This window comes from Capra hircus, chromosome 8, assembly GCF_001704415.2.
Source record: "Capra hircus breed San Clemente chromosome 8, ASM170441v1, whole genome shotgun sequence".
In the NCBI taxonomy this organism is placed as follows: Eukaryota; Metazoa; Chordata; class Mammalia; order Artiodactyla; family Bovidae; genus Capra; species Capra hircus.
The window spans coordinates 11,418,755-11,433,286 of NC_030815.1; the positions used below are offsets into that span (position 1 = coordinate 11,418,755).

At 41.9% G+C, this 14,532-nt stretch overlaps 1 protein-coding gene across 1 annotated transcript in view; it reads left to right on the top strand.

Moving 5' to 3' along the window:
* DDX58 (DEXD/H-box helicase 58) overlaps positions 1 to 13,269 on the top strand; it is a 46,534-nt gene extending 33,265 nt beyond the window's left edge. The window contains exons 16-18 of the mRNA XM_005683566.3: positions 6 to 157; positions 10,508 to 10,651; positions 12,713 to 13,269. Coding sequence (XP_005683623.1) covers positions 6 to 157; positions 10,508 to 10,651; positions 12,713 to 13,051 — 635 coding nt within the window. The 3' untranslated portion in view covers positions 13,052 to 13,269. The remainder of the gene's footprint in view (positions 1 to 5; positions 158 to 10,507; positions 10,652 to 12,712) is intronic.

Below are 14,532 nucleotides of genomic sequence, written 5' to 3' on the forward strand. Positions count from 1 at the left end.
AACAGGTAGAGGAAGAGCAAGAGGGAGCAAGTGCTTCCTTCTGACTAGTAATGCTGATGTAATCGAAAAAGAACAACTGAACATCTGCAAAGAAAAAATGATGAATGACTCCATTTCAAGCCTGCAGAGATGGAATGAAGCAGTATTTAAGGAAAAGGTAAGCCTTTGCATCCATGTTACTCCTTCAGAATCTAACTGTAAGCCATGAACAGGGACCGTGAACATGGTTGGTACCTGTTATCATTTTGCTCTGAGTGTTTCTTAGGTTATATTTTTATTTTTTTAAGTATTTGTTTATTTGTCTGCATTGGGTTTAGTAGCAACACATAGGATCTTCGTTGCAAAGTGCAGGCTTCTCTCTAGCTGTGGCACACAGGCTTAGAAGCTGTGGCAGACTTAGTTGCCCCACAGTATGTGGGATCTTCGTTTCTCAACCAGGGATCAAACTCTCTTCCCCGGCTTTGGAAGGTGGGTTCTGAACCACTGGCCCACCAGGAATTCACCCCACAGTAAATATCAGGTTCATTCTGCTTTACTTCTCAATGAGCTAAAATACATTTTATTAGTGCTAATGCTTGAAGCTATGCTTTTAGATCTAAAAGGGAAACAGCTAGAATAGTTCCTACATGGACAGTTCATTTTGAGGACAACACCCTAACTGCAAGACACAGCTCTTCTTAGTCTTTTCTTCACACCTCTCTCTAACGTCTGGAGTCCTCAGGGAGAAGGTCCTGGCGCACTGTGCTTGGAGCTGTGCCCAGTGTTGGAAGGCCTGTTTACACATATGGATGAGAGAGTGGACCTTGATGGAGCGTGTTGGCTCCGTCCAGCCTCTCACTGCATGGAAGCAGATTAGGGAAAGAGACACACACACACACACAGATACCCCCCCACACAGACACCCATACTTTCTCCAGACTGTTTGCAGAGACTTCATCTCAGACTCTGGAAACACTGGACCCTGCAGGCCTGGGGAAGAACTTTAACGTTAGACAGTGGTTCCAATCTCAACTCTGCCACTTCCAAAATGTGCAACTTCAGATAGTTCCTCTTTGAAATTATCATTCTTATATGTAGAGCTCACAGGGTAGTTTTGGAGATACAGTGAGATGTATGCATTGCTTCCTACAGTGCCTGGTTTAAGTGCTTAAAATGGGAGTTGTTACAGGACAAGGGTGAGAGGCCTATTTTAACTTCATGAAGATGAGTCTTATAATTCAGTAGACTAATTCCATAGAGTTCATAATTTTGAAAAGTCGTAATCGGTATGCTCAAAAAAGTATTCAGAAGGAATGAACTATCGAAAGCAAACTAATGCTTACTGTAGGAAAAAATTACGACGTTATGTCAGTGTTGACTCATTTTAAAAAACATTTCTTCCTAAAGTTAGGAGAACAAGATATTTGAAAGTACCTCGTCTACATTTTCACTGAGAAGAATTGCAGGGAAATTCTTTAGTTCCTCTTAATTCCCCCCCTTAATTTTACTTACGATAGGGTTTTTTCACTGAGCCACTTCTCCATTTTGTAGAATATAGGGATGATGCTGATTAAAGGCTTTAAAACCTTTTTAGCTTTGGCATAATTTTTTAAATCTCCTCCACTAGGTAATGTTGTGCTTACACTCACGTGTGGCAAAAGCAATAGAGTAAAAGCCTGTTGAGGAAGACAGAGGCTAGAACAAACATACAGATATTCTTTTTTTTTAAAATAATTTTATTTATATTATTTTTGGTTGTGCTGTTTTTGTTGCTACCAGGACTTTTCTCTAGCTGCAGTGAGTGGGGCTACTCTCTAGTTGAGGCAAGTGGGCTTCTCATTGCTGTGGCTGCTCTTATTGTGGAGCATGGGCTTAGAAGTGAAGGCTTCAGTAGCTGTGGTTCTCAGGCTCTGGAGCACAGGCTCAATAGTTGTGGCACACGGGTTTAGTTGCTCCACAGCATGTGGGATCTTCCTGGACCAGGGATTGAACCCGTGTCTCCTGTATTAGCAGACGGATTGTTTAACACTGAGCCGACAGAGAAGCCCTAGAGTTCAATTTTTTTTTTTTACTTTTTAAAATTATATTTTAAATAAAATTTACTTTTCTGTTTTTTGACTTTTTTTTCAAACTTTCTATTTTGTATTGGGGTATAGCTGACTAACAATATTGTGGTAGTTTCAGGTGAATAGCGAAGGTACTCAGCCATACGTTCTTTTGTAGCCAACGCATCAGGTCATAGAGTGCCGTGAGGAGAAAATGGACTGTTGTTAAATATCTGTTGAATTAGGCTATTTAATTCACACAGGGGAATTCCCCTAACGTGCATTGAGTGAAAATGGGCAGAGATGGTAAAGAGTGAGCGAGGACCCAGCTCCAGGGTGGCCAAGAGTCTCTGCTAGCTGGTAATTCCATGGCGGTTGGGAGCACGGAGTCTTGGTCTCATCCCTGTCCTGTTGTGGTGACCAGCGCACACTGCCATGTTGAAAGAGGCAGGCTTTGCTGTCAAGGGAAGAGGCTTAGGAGAAGTATACCAAGGTAGGGGAAACCTTATTCTCTTAAAAGTCAAAGGATTTATGGTTCTCGGGGTGAGCCCCTGTCTGTGGTGTTTTGAAAAAGCAAAGACTAGAAATCTTGTCAAGAAAACTAGAGATACCAAGGGAACATTTCGTGCAAAGATGGGCTCGATAAAGGACAGAAATGGTATGGACCTAACAGAAGAAGATATTAAGAAGAGGTGGCAAGAATACACAGAACTGTACAAAAAAGATCTTCACGACCCAGTTAATTATGATGGTGTGATCACCCACCTAGAGCTAGACATCCTGGAATGTGAAGTCAAGTGGGCCTTAGAAAGCATCACTACAAACAAAGCTAGTGGAGGTGATGGAATTCCAGCTGAGCTATTTCAAATCCTGAAAGATGATGCTGTTAAAGTGCTGCACTCAATATGTCAGCAAATTTGGAACACTCAGCAGTGGCCACAGGACTGGAAAAGGGCAGTTGTCATTCCAATCCCTAAGAAAGGCAATGCCAAAGAATGCTCAAACTACCACAGAATTGCACTCATCTCACTCGCTAGTAAAGTAATGCTCAAAATTCTCCAAGCCAGGCTTCAGCAATACGTGAACCATGAACTTCCAGATGTTCAAGCTGGTTTTAGAAAAGGCAGAGGAACCAGAGATGAAATTGCCAACATCCACTGGATCATCGAAAAAGCAAGAGAGTTCCAGAAAAATATCTATTTCTGCTTTCTTGACTATGCCAAAGCCTTTGACTGTGTGGATCACAAGAAACTGTGGAAAATTCTGAAAGAGATGGGAATACCAGATCACCTGACCTGCCTCTTGAGTAACCTATATGCAGGTCAGGAAGCAACAGTTAGAACTGGACATGGAACAACAGACTGGTTCCAAATAGGAAAAGGAGTACGTCAAGGCTGTATATTGTCACCCTGCTTATTTAACTTCTGTGCAGAGTACATCATGAGAAACGCTGGGCTGGAAGAAGCACAAGCTAGAATCAAGATTGCCGGGAGAAATATCAGTAACCTCAGATATGCAGATGACACCACCCTTATGGCAGAAAGTGAAGAAGAACTAAAGAGCCTCTTGATGAAAGTGAAGGAGGAGAGTGAAAAAGTTGGCTTAAAGCTCAACATTCAGAAAACTAAGATCATGGCATTTGGTCACATCACTTCGTGGGAAATAGATGGGGAAACAGTGGAAACAGTGGCTGACTTTTTTTTTTTGGCTCCAAAATCACTGCAGATGGTGACTGCAGCCATGAAATGAAAAGATGCTTACTCCTTGGAAGAAACGTTATGACCAACCTTGACAGCATATTAAAAAGCAGAGACATTGCTTTGCCAACAAAGGTCCATCTAGTCAAGGCTATGGTTTTTCCAGTAGTCATGTATAGATGTGAAAGTTGGACTGTGAAGAAAGCTGAGCTCCGAAGAATTGATGCTTTTGAACTGTGGTGTTGGAGAAGACTCTTGAGAGTCTCTTGGACTGCAAGGAGATCCAACCAGTCCATCCTAAAGGAGATGAGTCCTGGGTGTTCACTGGAAGATCTGATGTTGAGGCTGAAACTCCAATACTTGGCCACCTCATGCGAAGAGCTGACTCATTTGAAAAGACCCTGATGCTGGGACAGATTGAGAGCAGGAGGAGAAGGGGATGACAGAGGATGAGATGGTTGGATGGCATCACTGACTCAATGGACATGAGTTTTGGTAGGCTTCGAGAGTTGGTGTTGGACAGGGAGGCCCGGCATGCTGCAGCTCATGGGGTCGCAGAGTCGGACATGACTGAGCGACTGAACTGAACTGGACATTGGATCTGAGCACCTGGGCCCTTTATATCAAAAAACTTTGCACAAGTGAGGGAAGAAGTTCAGAGTGCATTAAGGCAGCCCTTGAGTAGGGGGAAAGGGAGCTTGTGCACTCTCTTCTCCACACCCACAGCTGCCTTGTCCATTACCTCCATGTGGCTGACTTCCCCAGAGCACTGTGGCTCTCGGGGACCTCTGGTTATTCTGCAGCCATCTAGCTGAACCTGTAGACGGCCCAGAACCCTCCAGAAACGTATTTCCATGATGGAAGCCTCAGGATCTGATTGGACTTCATTCTAGAGCAATAAAGTATAAAGGATATTTTTCATAGTTCTAGTTGTGGAGGGTCATTTGAAATCAAAATGAAGAAGCCTACTTTCCTTTCTTAGGAGTAGAGGATAAGATTCAGGGTAAAAGAAAATTCATTTTGGCTACAGAATTTCCAACCTGATCTCTGCCCACGACTGCATACAATCAGGTATTCATAGTTTCGCTTTTCTCACCTCAGTGTAGGGAGTTAGGCTGCTTCCCAACCACAGGTGGGCGAAGGGGAGACTGTGTGCTCTAGACTTAACTTGTGACTTTGGTTAAACCTCTTTATCCAGTTACTCAGTTTTACTTAGTTTTCAGTATAGAAGTAAGAGTTTTAATTTTTAGGATTTATATTTATTGCCTTTAGTGACATTTAAAATATTTGAGATTATTACAATGGAAACAGTGAAAGACTTTATTTTGGGGGGCTCCAAAATCATTGCAGATGGTGACTGCAGCCATGAAATTAAAAGATGCTTGCTCCTTGAAAGAAAAGATATGACCAACCTAGACAGCATATTAAAAAACAGAGACATTACTTTACTAACAAAGGTTCATCTAGTCAAGGCTATGGTTTTTCCAGTAGTCATGTATGGGTGTGAGAGTTGGACTGTGAAGAAAGCTGAGTGTTGAAGAACTGATGCTTTTGAACTGTGGTGTTGGAGAAGACATTTGAGAGTCCCTTGGACTGCAAGGAGATCAAACCAGTCTATTCTAAAGGAGATCAGTCCTGAATATTCATTGGAAGGACTGATGCTGAAGCTGAAACGCCAGTACTTTGGCCACGTGATGCGTAGAACCGACTCATTTGAAAAGACCCTGCTGCTGGGAAAGATTGAAGGCGGGAGGAGAAGGGGACAACAGAGGATGAGATGGTTGGATGGCATCACCGATGCGATGGACATGAGTTTAAGCAGGCTCCAGCAGTTGGTGATGGAGAGGGAAGCCTGGCATGCTGCAGTCCATGGGGTTGCAAGAGTTGGACACGACTGAGTGACTGAACTGAACTGAACTATTTAATTGCATTTTAGTATATGTAGGTGATTTTTTTTAATTGGATGCCCAAAGGGAAAGTTTATATTTGTACCTTTTTCCCGTCACATTCCCCCCACCCTGAGCCTGCCTTAAGTAATGATCAGAACCATGTCTGAGAAATTAAAATTCCTCATAGGGAAATGTATATCATGTAACCCAGGAATTTCGTTTCTAGAAATTTACCCAGAGGAAATAACGAGGCAAATGCACACATCATGCAGCAGTTTTATAACAGTGAAGATGTGAATTGGAAATCGGGCACATTACGCTTCCTTTATTCTTACAAAGACAATGAAGATAGTTACAGGTGGGATGGAGTAGAGTGGGGAATCAGGGGAGAGGAAATCATATTTTGATTGCTTTCCTGGCCTATATTCCAGGCCTAAATTTTTTAATATAAATCAAGCTTTATTTGAGTTTGAAGTGCTTTAGAGATCCATGGCTTCCAATGGGTGATCAGTAACCAGTACAAGGTATATGGGGCTGGGACATTTCCGCTCACAGTGACAATAACTGACTCATCCGTGCAGAACATGGGCTCTCCACCAAGCCCTGCAAATGCTTATTTATATCAACGGGTCTCGCAGCGATCCATGTGGTTGAGCCTCTCATGAAGTCACGCTCTGGGAGGAAAACTGAGGCATGAAAATTTTCAGTGTCAGTAGATCACACAGCTAGGTTGGGGTAGAGCTGGCAGAGTCCATCTGGCTAAACTCTGCATCTGTTGGCCTGACCAGAACTGTTTGAAGCATAAATCAGTTCAGTTCAGTTCAGTCGCTTAGTCGTGTCCAATTCTTTGCAACCCCATGAACAGCAGCACGCCAGGCCTCCCTGTCCATCACCAACTCCTGGAGTTCACCCAAACTCATGTCCATCGTGTTGGTGATGCCATCCAGCCATCTCATCCTCTGTCGTCCCCTTCTCCTCCTGCCCCCTATCCCTCCCAGCATCAGGGTCTTTTCAAATGAGTCAGCTCTTTGCACGAAGTGGCCAAAGTATTGGAGTTTCAGCTTCAACATCAGTCCTTCCAGTGAACACCCAGGACTCATCTCCTTCAGGATGGACTGGTTGGATCTCCTTGCAGTCCAAGGGACTCTCAAGAGTCTTCTCCAACACCACTAGGACAACTAAAAAAATTTTACTGAGTAATAGAAGGTAAATTAAGACAAAAGAAACCCTGGGACTACCCTGGTGGTCCAGTGGCTAAGGCTCCAAGCTCCCAATGCAGGGAGCCCACGTTCAATCCTTGGTCAGGGAACTAGATCCCACATGCTGCAACTAATACCGGCTGCTGCTGCTAAGTCGCTTCAGTTGTGTCCGACTCTGTGCGACCCCAGAGACGGCAGCCCACCAGGCTCCCCCGTCCCTGGGATTCTCCAGGCAAGAATACTGGAGTGGGTTTCCATTTGCATGAAAATGAAAACTGAAAGTGAAGTCGCTCAGTTGTGCCCGACTCTAGTGACCCCATGGATTGCAGGCTACCAGGCTCCTCCGTCCATGGGATTTTCCAGGCAAGAGCACTGGAGTGGGGTGCCATTGCCTTCTCCGACGTACCGGCACAGCCAAGTCAAAAACTTTTGAAAAAGAAAGAAAAGAAACAGCATTTTCTTGAATGGCTGACTATTTTAAAGCTGTGCCTTCACTGCAAATCCAGTTGTGCATTTATCATAGCCCACAATCAAAATAGAAATGAGGCTTTAGCTTTGTAAAATAGCTCCAGAGTTTATATAGACACATGCATGAATGAAAATAGCGATGGCATTTCTGCAAAAATAACTCACGAATAGATATTGCCCTACCCAGTACTGAAGTACAAATCACCATCATTAACATTTTCATGGTTCTTGGCAAAATACTAGCCTAACAGACCAAGACGAATACTAGGAGCATTAAAGCTATGCCAGGCAGTCCTGATCAATTATTAACTCATGTTACCTCCCAACAACCTCTGAAGTAAATGCTGTGACTGTTCCCATTTTATATTTGAGGCGCTTGCCCAGAATGACACGGCTGTAAGTGGTAGGAACAGGGCTTACACCTAAGCTGTCTGGTTCCACCTGGAACATTGGATAAAACAGAGGCAGCCCCACAGACCAGTGGGGCAGAGCAGACCCTTCCACAGCCAGCTCTGCTCTATAATCACCATGCTCTTTCTTCCTTTATGTTTGAGGTTTCAGGGTTTCTTCTTCTGTCATGTTCTTCTCTTTAGAGAACTTCTTTTTGCTCTTCTTTTAGGGAAGGGAATGTCTGCTGGTGCACAAATTCTTAAAATAATTTCTTTTGCTTCACCTGAGAATGTCTTGATTTCTTCTTTATTTCTAAGTATATATTGCTGCAAATATAGGCATTTGGATTGACAGGGTTTTCTTTTAGCATTTGAAAAATATTGTGCCACTTTTGTCTGCTGTCCACATTCTCTGGTGAGAAATCTGGTGTCATTCAGATGGTTTTTCCCTTGTAGGTAAGGTGCCATTTTTTTTTTTTTTTTTTTCTGGTTGCTCTCAAGATTTTTTTCCTGTGTGTTTAGAGAACAGACTTGTGTTTGCCGGGGAGGAGTGGATCGGGGAGGGAAGCTTGGGATCAGCGAATTAAATGTAAACTGTTATATGTAATAGTTTACACAACAATAGGATAAACAAGAAGGTCCTACTGGATAGCACAGCGAACATATTTAATATCCTGTGATAAACCATACTAGAAAAAACGTGTCTATATGTGTGTAGCTGAGTCACTTTGCTATACAGCAGAGATTGGCATACATTGTAAATCAACTACACTTCAATTGAAAAAATATTTTAAAAGACAATATAAATCAAATGATCTGGACTTCCCATAGGATAAATCTCTTAAAGGTGAAATTACCATGTAAAAACCATGTAAATCCAGAAATAGATAAATAAATGAAGGTAAGGGGCAAACCATACATACACACTGAAGTTTTTTCCTGTGTCTTTAGTTTCCGGAAGTTTAACTACAATGTGTCTTGGTGTGGTTTCTTTGCATTTATCCTGTTTGGATTTGTCCAGCATCTTATGTCTGTAGGGTTCTGTTATGCAAAATTTGGGAAATGTTTAGTCATTGTTTCTTTGAGTACTTTTTAAGCTCTGCTCTTTCCCCTCTCCTGTCATAACTGTTAGATCTTTTTAAAGTAGTCCTCAAGTTAGCTGAGGCTCTGCTCATTTGTTAATTTTTTTCTGTTTGCTTTCTGTTGTTTAGATTCACGGATTCTTTCCTTTGTCCTCTCCGTTCTGCTATTGAGCCCATCCACCAAACTTTTTGTTTTGGTTATTGTATCTTTTAGTTCCAAAATTTCCATTCTGTTCTTCTTTATACCTTCCATTTCTTTGTTGAGCCTCTAAGTTTGTTTGCTTCAGGAGTGTTTATGATGACCCATTGAAGCATTTTTATTATAGCTAGTTTAAAGGTTTTGTCAGATGATTCTCAAATCTCTGTCATCTCAGTGTTAACATCAACTGGTTGTCTTTTATTTTCCATTCAAATTGAGATCTTTCTGGTCTTTGGTATAAAGAGTGATTTTTAAATCAAAACCCAGAGGTTTTCATACCAGATGATGAAATTTGGGACCTTAACCTTCCGTGTTAGCTGGCTGCTTCTGATACTGTTCTGGCAGGGGAGGTAGGTGACCCTGTTTCATAACTGCCAGGCGAGGGTAGAAGTCGAGGTTTCCTACTCAGCTTCTGTTGATGTCAGCAAGGGGAGGCTCCTTGTTACTTCCCCTTGGGGATGGACGTTCTGGACCCCAACGTGATCTCTATGGATTCTGCAGACAAGGGGGGCTACCGTGTGGCAGGACTGAAAATCCTGGCTCCCTGTGTGGCATTCTCTGACACCACCAGGGGGGAGTGTTGAGATGCTTCGTATCAGCCCTGCGAAGTGGAATTCTAGGTTCCTCCCCACTAGATTCAGGGTTTCTTGGTTCTTTTTTTTTTTTTTTTTTTGGTCACTGTTGTTGATTTCTCTCTGTGGAACAGCTAGTGTCTAAAAGTTTTCTGTCTCGCTAGTTGCCCCTGTCTTCATCCTTTGGCTAGAGAGACAGGCTTTTGTTCAGACTTTCTGTGTGTGCCGAGAGGTATTTCTGGTTGCCAGCTTCTTCGGCCCCATGTCTGGGATATATACACAAGGCGAAAAAAGACAAACCCCAGGGATCTCACTCACATGTGGTTTCTAGGGCCCCATGGTTCCTAGCTGGTCTGCCTTCTTCTCTTCGTCCTTCAGAATCTTATGTTTATTTTATATATAATGTTTCAGTGTTTTAAGTTGTACTTAGCCAAGGCCTAAATTTTGAGGTAGAATGTAGTCATCCTAGACATTTAACTTTAATGTAATTCAACAATATTCTTTGTGGTTTGGAAGGGAAGAGAGAAAAAAGATTTTAGGTGGTGGGGGACTCTTCTGCCTGCTGTTCTATTCAATAGGTTTATACCTTGGGAGTGGGTATTTTATTCCTAAAACAGTCAATGCATATCATATGTCTATTTGTGAAGGATTTTAAAAGTTTTACCAACTACTAATGTAGAAAGCATGGTTCGCATGACTATTTTATGGACATCTTTCATGCTTTTATGGATCTTTGATGAAGATATGGAAAGACTAATTGGAGAGGCCACAGTTAAACACTGACTAACAAAGAATTAGGAGAATCAAAATTATCTGTGGGATTTTTTATAAACAAAACCAGGTACTGTATGTTCATAGAAGTTGTATAGGAATAAATTATAATGTACGGGGTGTGTGTGTTTGTGTGTGTGTGTGTGTGTGTGTGTATGTATTAATTATACCGAGAGTACAAATTTAAAGGTTTTTTGGTCTGCTTTTTTGCACTTAGATTCACCAGATACAGGTTCAAGAAAAATTAATCAGGGATAATCAAGGAAAAGTAAAACCTGTTGTTGATAAGAACAATAAAAAACTGCTCTGCGGAAAGTGCAAAACCTTTGCGTGTTACACAGCTGATATAAGAGTGGTGGAGGTAAGCAACGCTTTTCACAAAGAGCACTGGGTCATTTTTTAGCACTCATTAAAGCTTATCTATCGGTGAGAGAATTATAGTAAGAATACTCTTATTTCTTTTGTTATCCTGGCCAAGGTCCACGTATTTTTAAAAGGCTAAAACATTTAAAAGAAACCCTGAATGTTCAACAGTAAAGGAATACCTTAAAAGTTGCTGCTTAACTAAATACTGTATAGCCATTACAAATAACTGTTATGCTAAATGCAATGTGGTATTCTGGATTAGATCCTAAAACAGATAAAGGTATTATTAGAAAAAGTAGTAAAATTTATAGCTTAGTAAATAGTAATGTACCGATATTAATTTCTTAGTTCTGACAAATATGCTATGATATGTAAGATGGAAGTGCTTATTAAGGAAGCTAGGTGAAGGGTACACAGGACAGTCTTTCCAACTTTTCTGTAAATCTGCAGTTACTCCAGAATAAAATTTTTTAAACAAAATTAGGAAGCTTATGTAGTATAAGGAAAAACTTTTTACAAATTAATGGCAAAGTGGAAAAAACCCCAGGATACAAAGTAGTAAATATGCTATGATCAGAGCAGTGTGAAATAATAGCAACAATACCACCATCACCACCACCAGTGAAAACACTTAAGTTTATACCAAAAAAGGCTAGCAGAAGTATACTAAAACATACTAACATTTTGCAGTGAGACGGCATGGTTCTTTTCTCTTTCTACTATTTTATGTTTTCTTAAAAAAATTTTTTTTAATTGGAGTACAATTGTTATACAGTGTTGTTTGAGTTTCTGCTGTATAACAACGTGAATCAGCCACAAGTACACGTGTCCCCTCCCTCTTGAGCCTTCCTCCCACACCTATTTTAAGAGAAGTTTTCTAAACTTTCTTTTGGGGATATGGATCACTTTTACAATGGAAGCAGAATCTCCTGATTTTAAACACATCTGCAGCTTAGTTTTCTATTTTTTTTTTTTTTTTCTTAAAACCTTTAGATAAAGGATTAGAAAAGTCTCCAAAGACAAAAATTGGACATAACTCTGTTGCTGCTGACTGGGGACAGTGGAGGGCCTGGGCTGGTTCACATGATGAGTTGTTACATTAGGGATGTTTAGTCTTCAGAAAGCAGAAGTCTCTGGTCAGTCCAACACTGGAGCAAGAAACACATTTAGGGCTAATACTAGCAAGTTCCCATACCTTTCTGAGTCTTTTTCTTTAGATGTAAAAAGTCCTTTCAGCTCCAATTTGGGCCATTTTCTGTTGAAATAGCCCTTTTAGACTCTGTTTTCCTGAGGGCCTGGTTTGTAGGGTCTGTATTTGTTCCGTGCACTGTGAACTTTGTTCTGGTTTATTCTAATGTTGTGGGTGGGGCCAGTGGACAGCTTAGTCCCTGAGACTCTTCAGATACACATAGACCCTTTCTTGTTCTCTGTATCCTTGGGATTCTTCTGTCAGGGCCACTGGTGAACTTGGGCTTCCCAGATCTTCAGCAAATACCCCTTTGTCTCTGAATTAATACCGAGTATCTGTTAATATTTTCAGGGGTTTCCCTGATGGCTCAGTGGTAGAGAGTCCACCTGCCAATGCGGGAGACTCAGGTTCAATCCCTGGGTCGGGAAGATCCCCTGGAGAAGGGAATGGCAACCCACTCCAGTATTTTTGCCTGGAGAATCCCACAGAGAGAGGAGCCTAGCCGGCTACAGTCCATGGGGTTGCAGAGCCAGATGTGACTTAGCGACTACAACAGTGACAGTCTATTTTCAGGAGCCAGGTTGCCTGGAAACTTCTTAGTCCTTCTCTGCATGAAGTGTTCCCCATCAACTCACTGGTACCTCCACGCCCACCCTCACCTCCATCTGTGTGGTTGGGAGTCAGACTGCATGGATTCTACTCTGGTCTTGAGGCAAATTCACATTTCCTCCCTACTCCATCTGTAAAAGAAGTGGGATCCTGCCTCCTTCTCATCTCAGATTATTGTGGAATTTTATTTTTTAAATCACAGCTACAGTCTGGTTCTAACATTCTGTTTCGGGTGCTATTCAATCCCTTTATCTATAGGAATGCCATTTCACTGTGGTTAGAGATGCTTTCAGGGAGTGCTTCGTGACTAAGTCACATCCCAAACCGAAGAAATTTGGGAATTTTGAGAAGAAATCTAAGATCTTCTGTGCCAGGAAGGACTGCCTCCATGACTGGGGAATTCACATGACGTACAAGACATTTGAGATTCCAGTTATAAAGATCGAAAGTTTTGTGGTGGAAGATGTTGCGACTGGAGCTCAGACACTATATTCAAAGTGGAAGGACTTTAATTTTGAGAAGATCCCATTTGATGCTGCAGAAATGTCTGCTGGTGCTCAGGACCTCAATCTGCAGGCAATGAATGGCCTTGAATGAAGAAATTAGACCTGTGGGTAAATCATGGATCTCTTTGTACTACGGTCAAATTATTTTTCCTATGGCTTGTACCATACTGAGTATTTATCACTCAACTTCTATTCGTTTTCAGCAGTTTGTACTGATACTATATCATGTCTGTCAAGCAGAAGGGAGTGGATTAGAGCACTCGATTCTCTGTTGGCCGGGAGAGCTTGGGAAAAATGAATAAGCCTTAACTTGTTGCCATCCTTCCTTTCAGAACCCACTGCACCCACAGCCAATTAGATACACCGGGATCAGTGAATGGGTGAATGGACTGGTGAAAGGTTTTCCATTCTTCCCTTTCCTTAACCCACTATGAAGTCAAGTGAAGTCACTCAGTTGTGTCCGACTCTTTGTGACCCCATGGACGGTAACCTACCAGGCTCCGCAGTCCATGGAATTTTCCAGGCAAAAATATTGGAGTGGGGTGCCATTTCCTTCTCCAGGGGATCTTCCCAACCCAGGGATCGAACCCGGGTTTCCGGCATTGCAGACTGACGCTTTTACTGTCTGAGCCACTAGGGAAGCCCCTATGCTGAAGCTGAAACTCCAATGCTTTGGCCACCTGATGCAAAGAACTGACTCATTGGAAAAGACCCTGATGCTGGGAAAGATCGAAGGCGGGAGGAGAAGGGGACGGCAGAGGATGAGATGGTTGGATGGCATCACCGACTCCATGGACATGAGTTTGAGTAAACTCTGGGAATTGGTGATGGACAGGGAGGCCTGGCGTGTTGCAGTCCATGGGGTCAAAACGACTCAGACACAACTGAGCAACTGAACTGACTGACCTACTGTAAACTGGCTTTTGCCCTTAACTATCTACTGAAATCATTTTTGTCAAGGTCATCAGTGACTCTGTTGTCAGATCCATTGGGCACTTCTTAGGATGTTTTTGCTCTTTTTGCCCTGTTAAATACTTCTTTCTCGGAACTCTGTCTTGGCCACTAGCTCTTGTAACTCTTCCCCAGTCTTTCCTATTGGCTTCTTTTTCTGATCCCTCACGTGCTGGTAATTCCAGAGGTTCAATGTACATACATATCCATAGGCATAAGAGTCACATATACTTGTATTCTCTGTGTAGCAACGTGTGGCATCTATTATTAAAACTTAGCAATGGACTTTTTTTTTTTTCTTTGTTGGCTCTTTGACCTTTCTCCTTTAAAGTTTAGTTCTTTTTCTTCTTTTTAAATTTTTTAAATTAATTTTTATTGGAACGTAGTTGCTCTGAAGTGTTAGTTTTTGCTGTAGAGCAAAGTGAATCAGTTTTACATATACACATAGCCCCTCTTTTTTAGATTTCCTACCCATTTAGTTCACCACAGATGACTGAGTAGAGTTCCGTGTGCTAAACAGTATGTTCTCAGTCGTGGACAATTAGTCATGGGGATGTGTACATGATACAGTGATCCTTGCAAAGCTGATTCCTGTTGTTTTAGTTTATTGTACATCTTGCC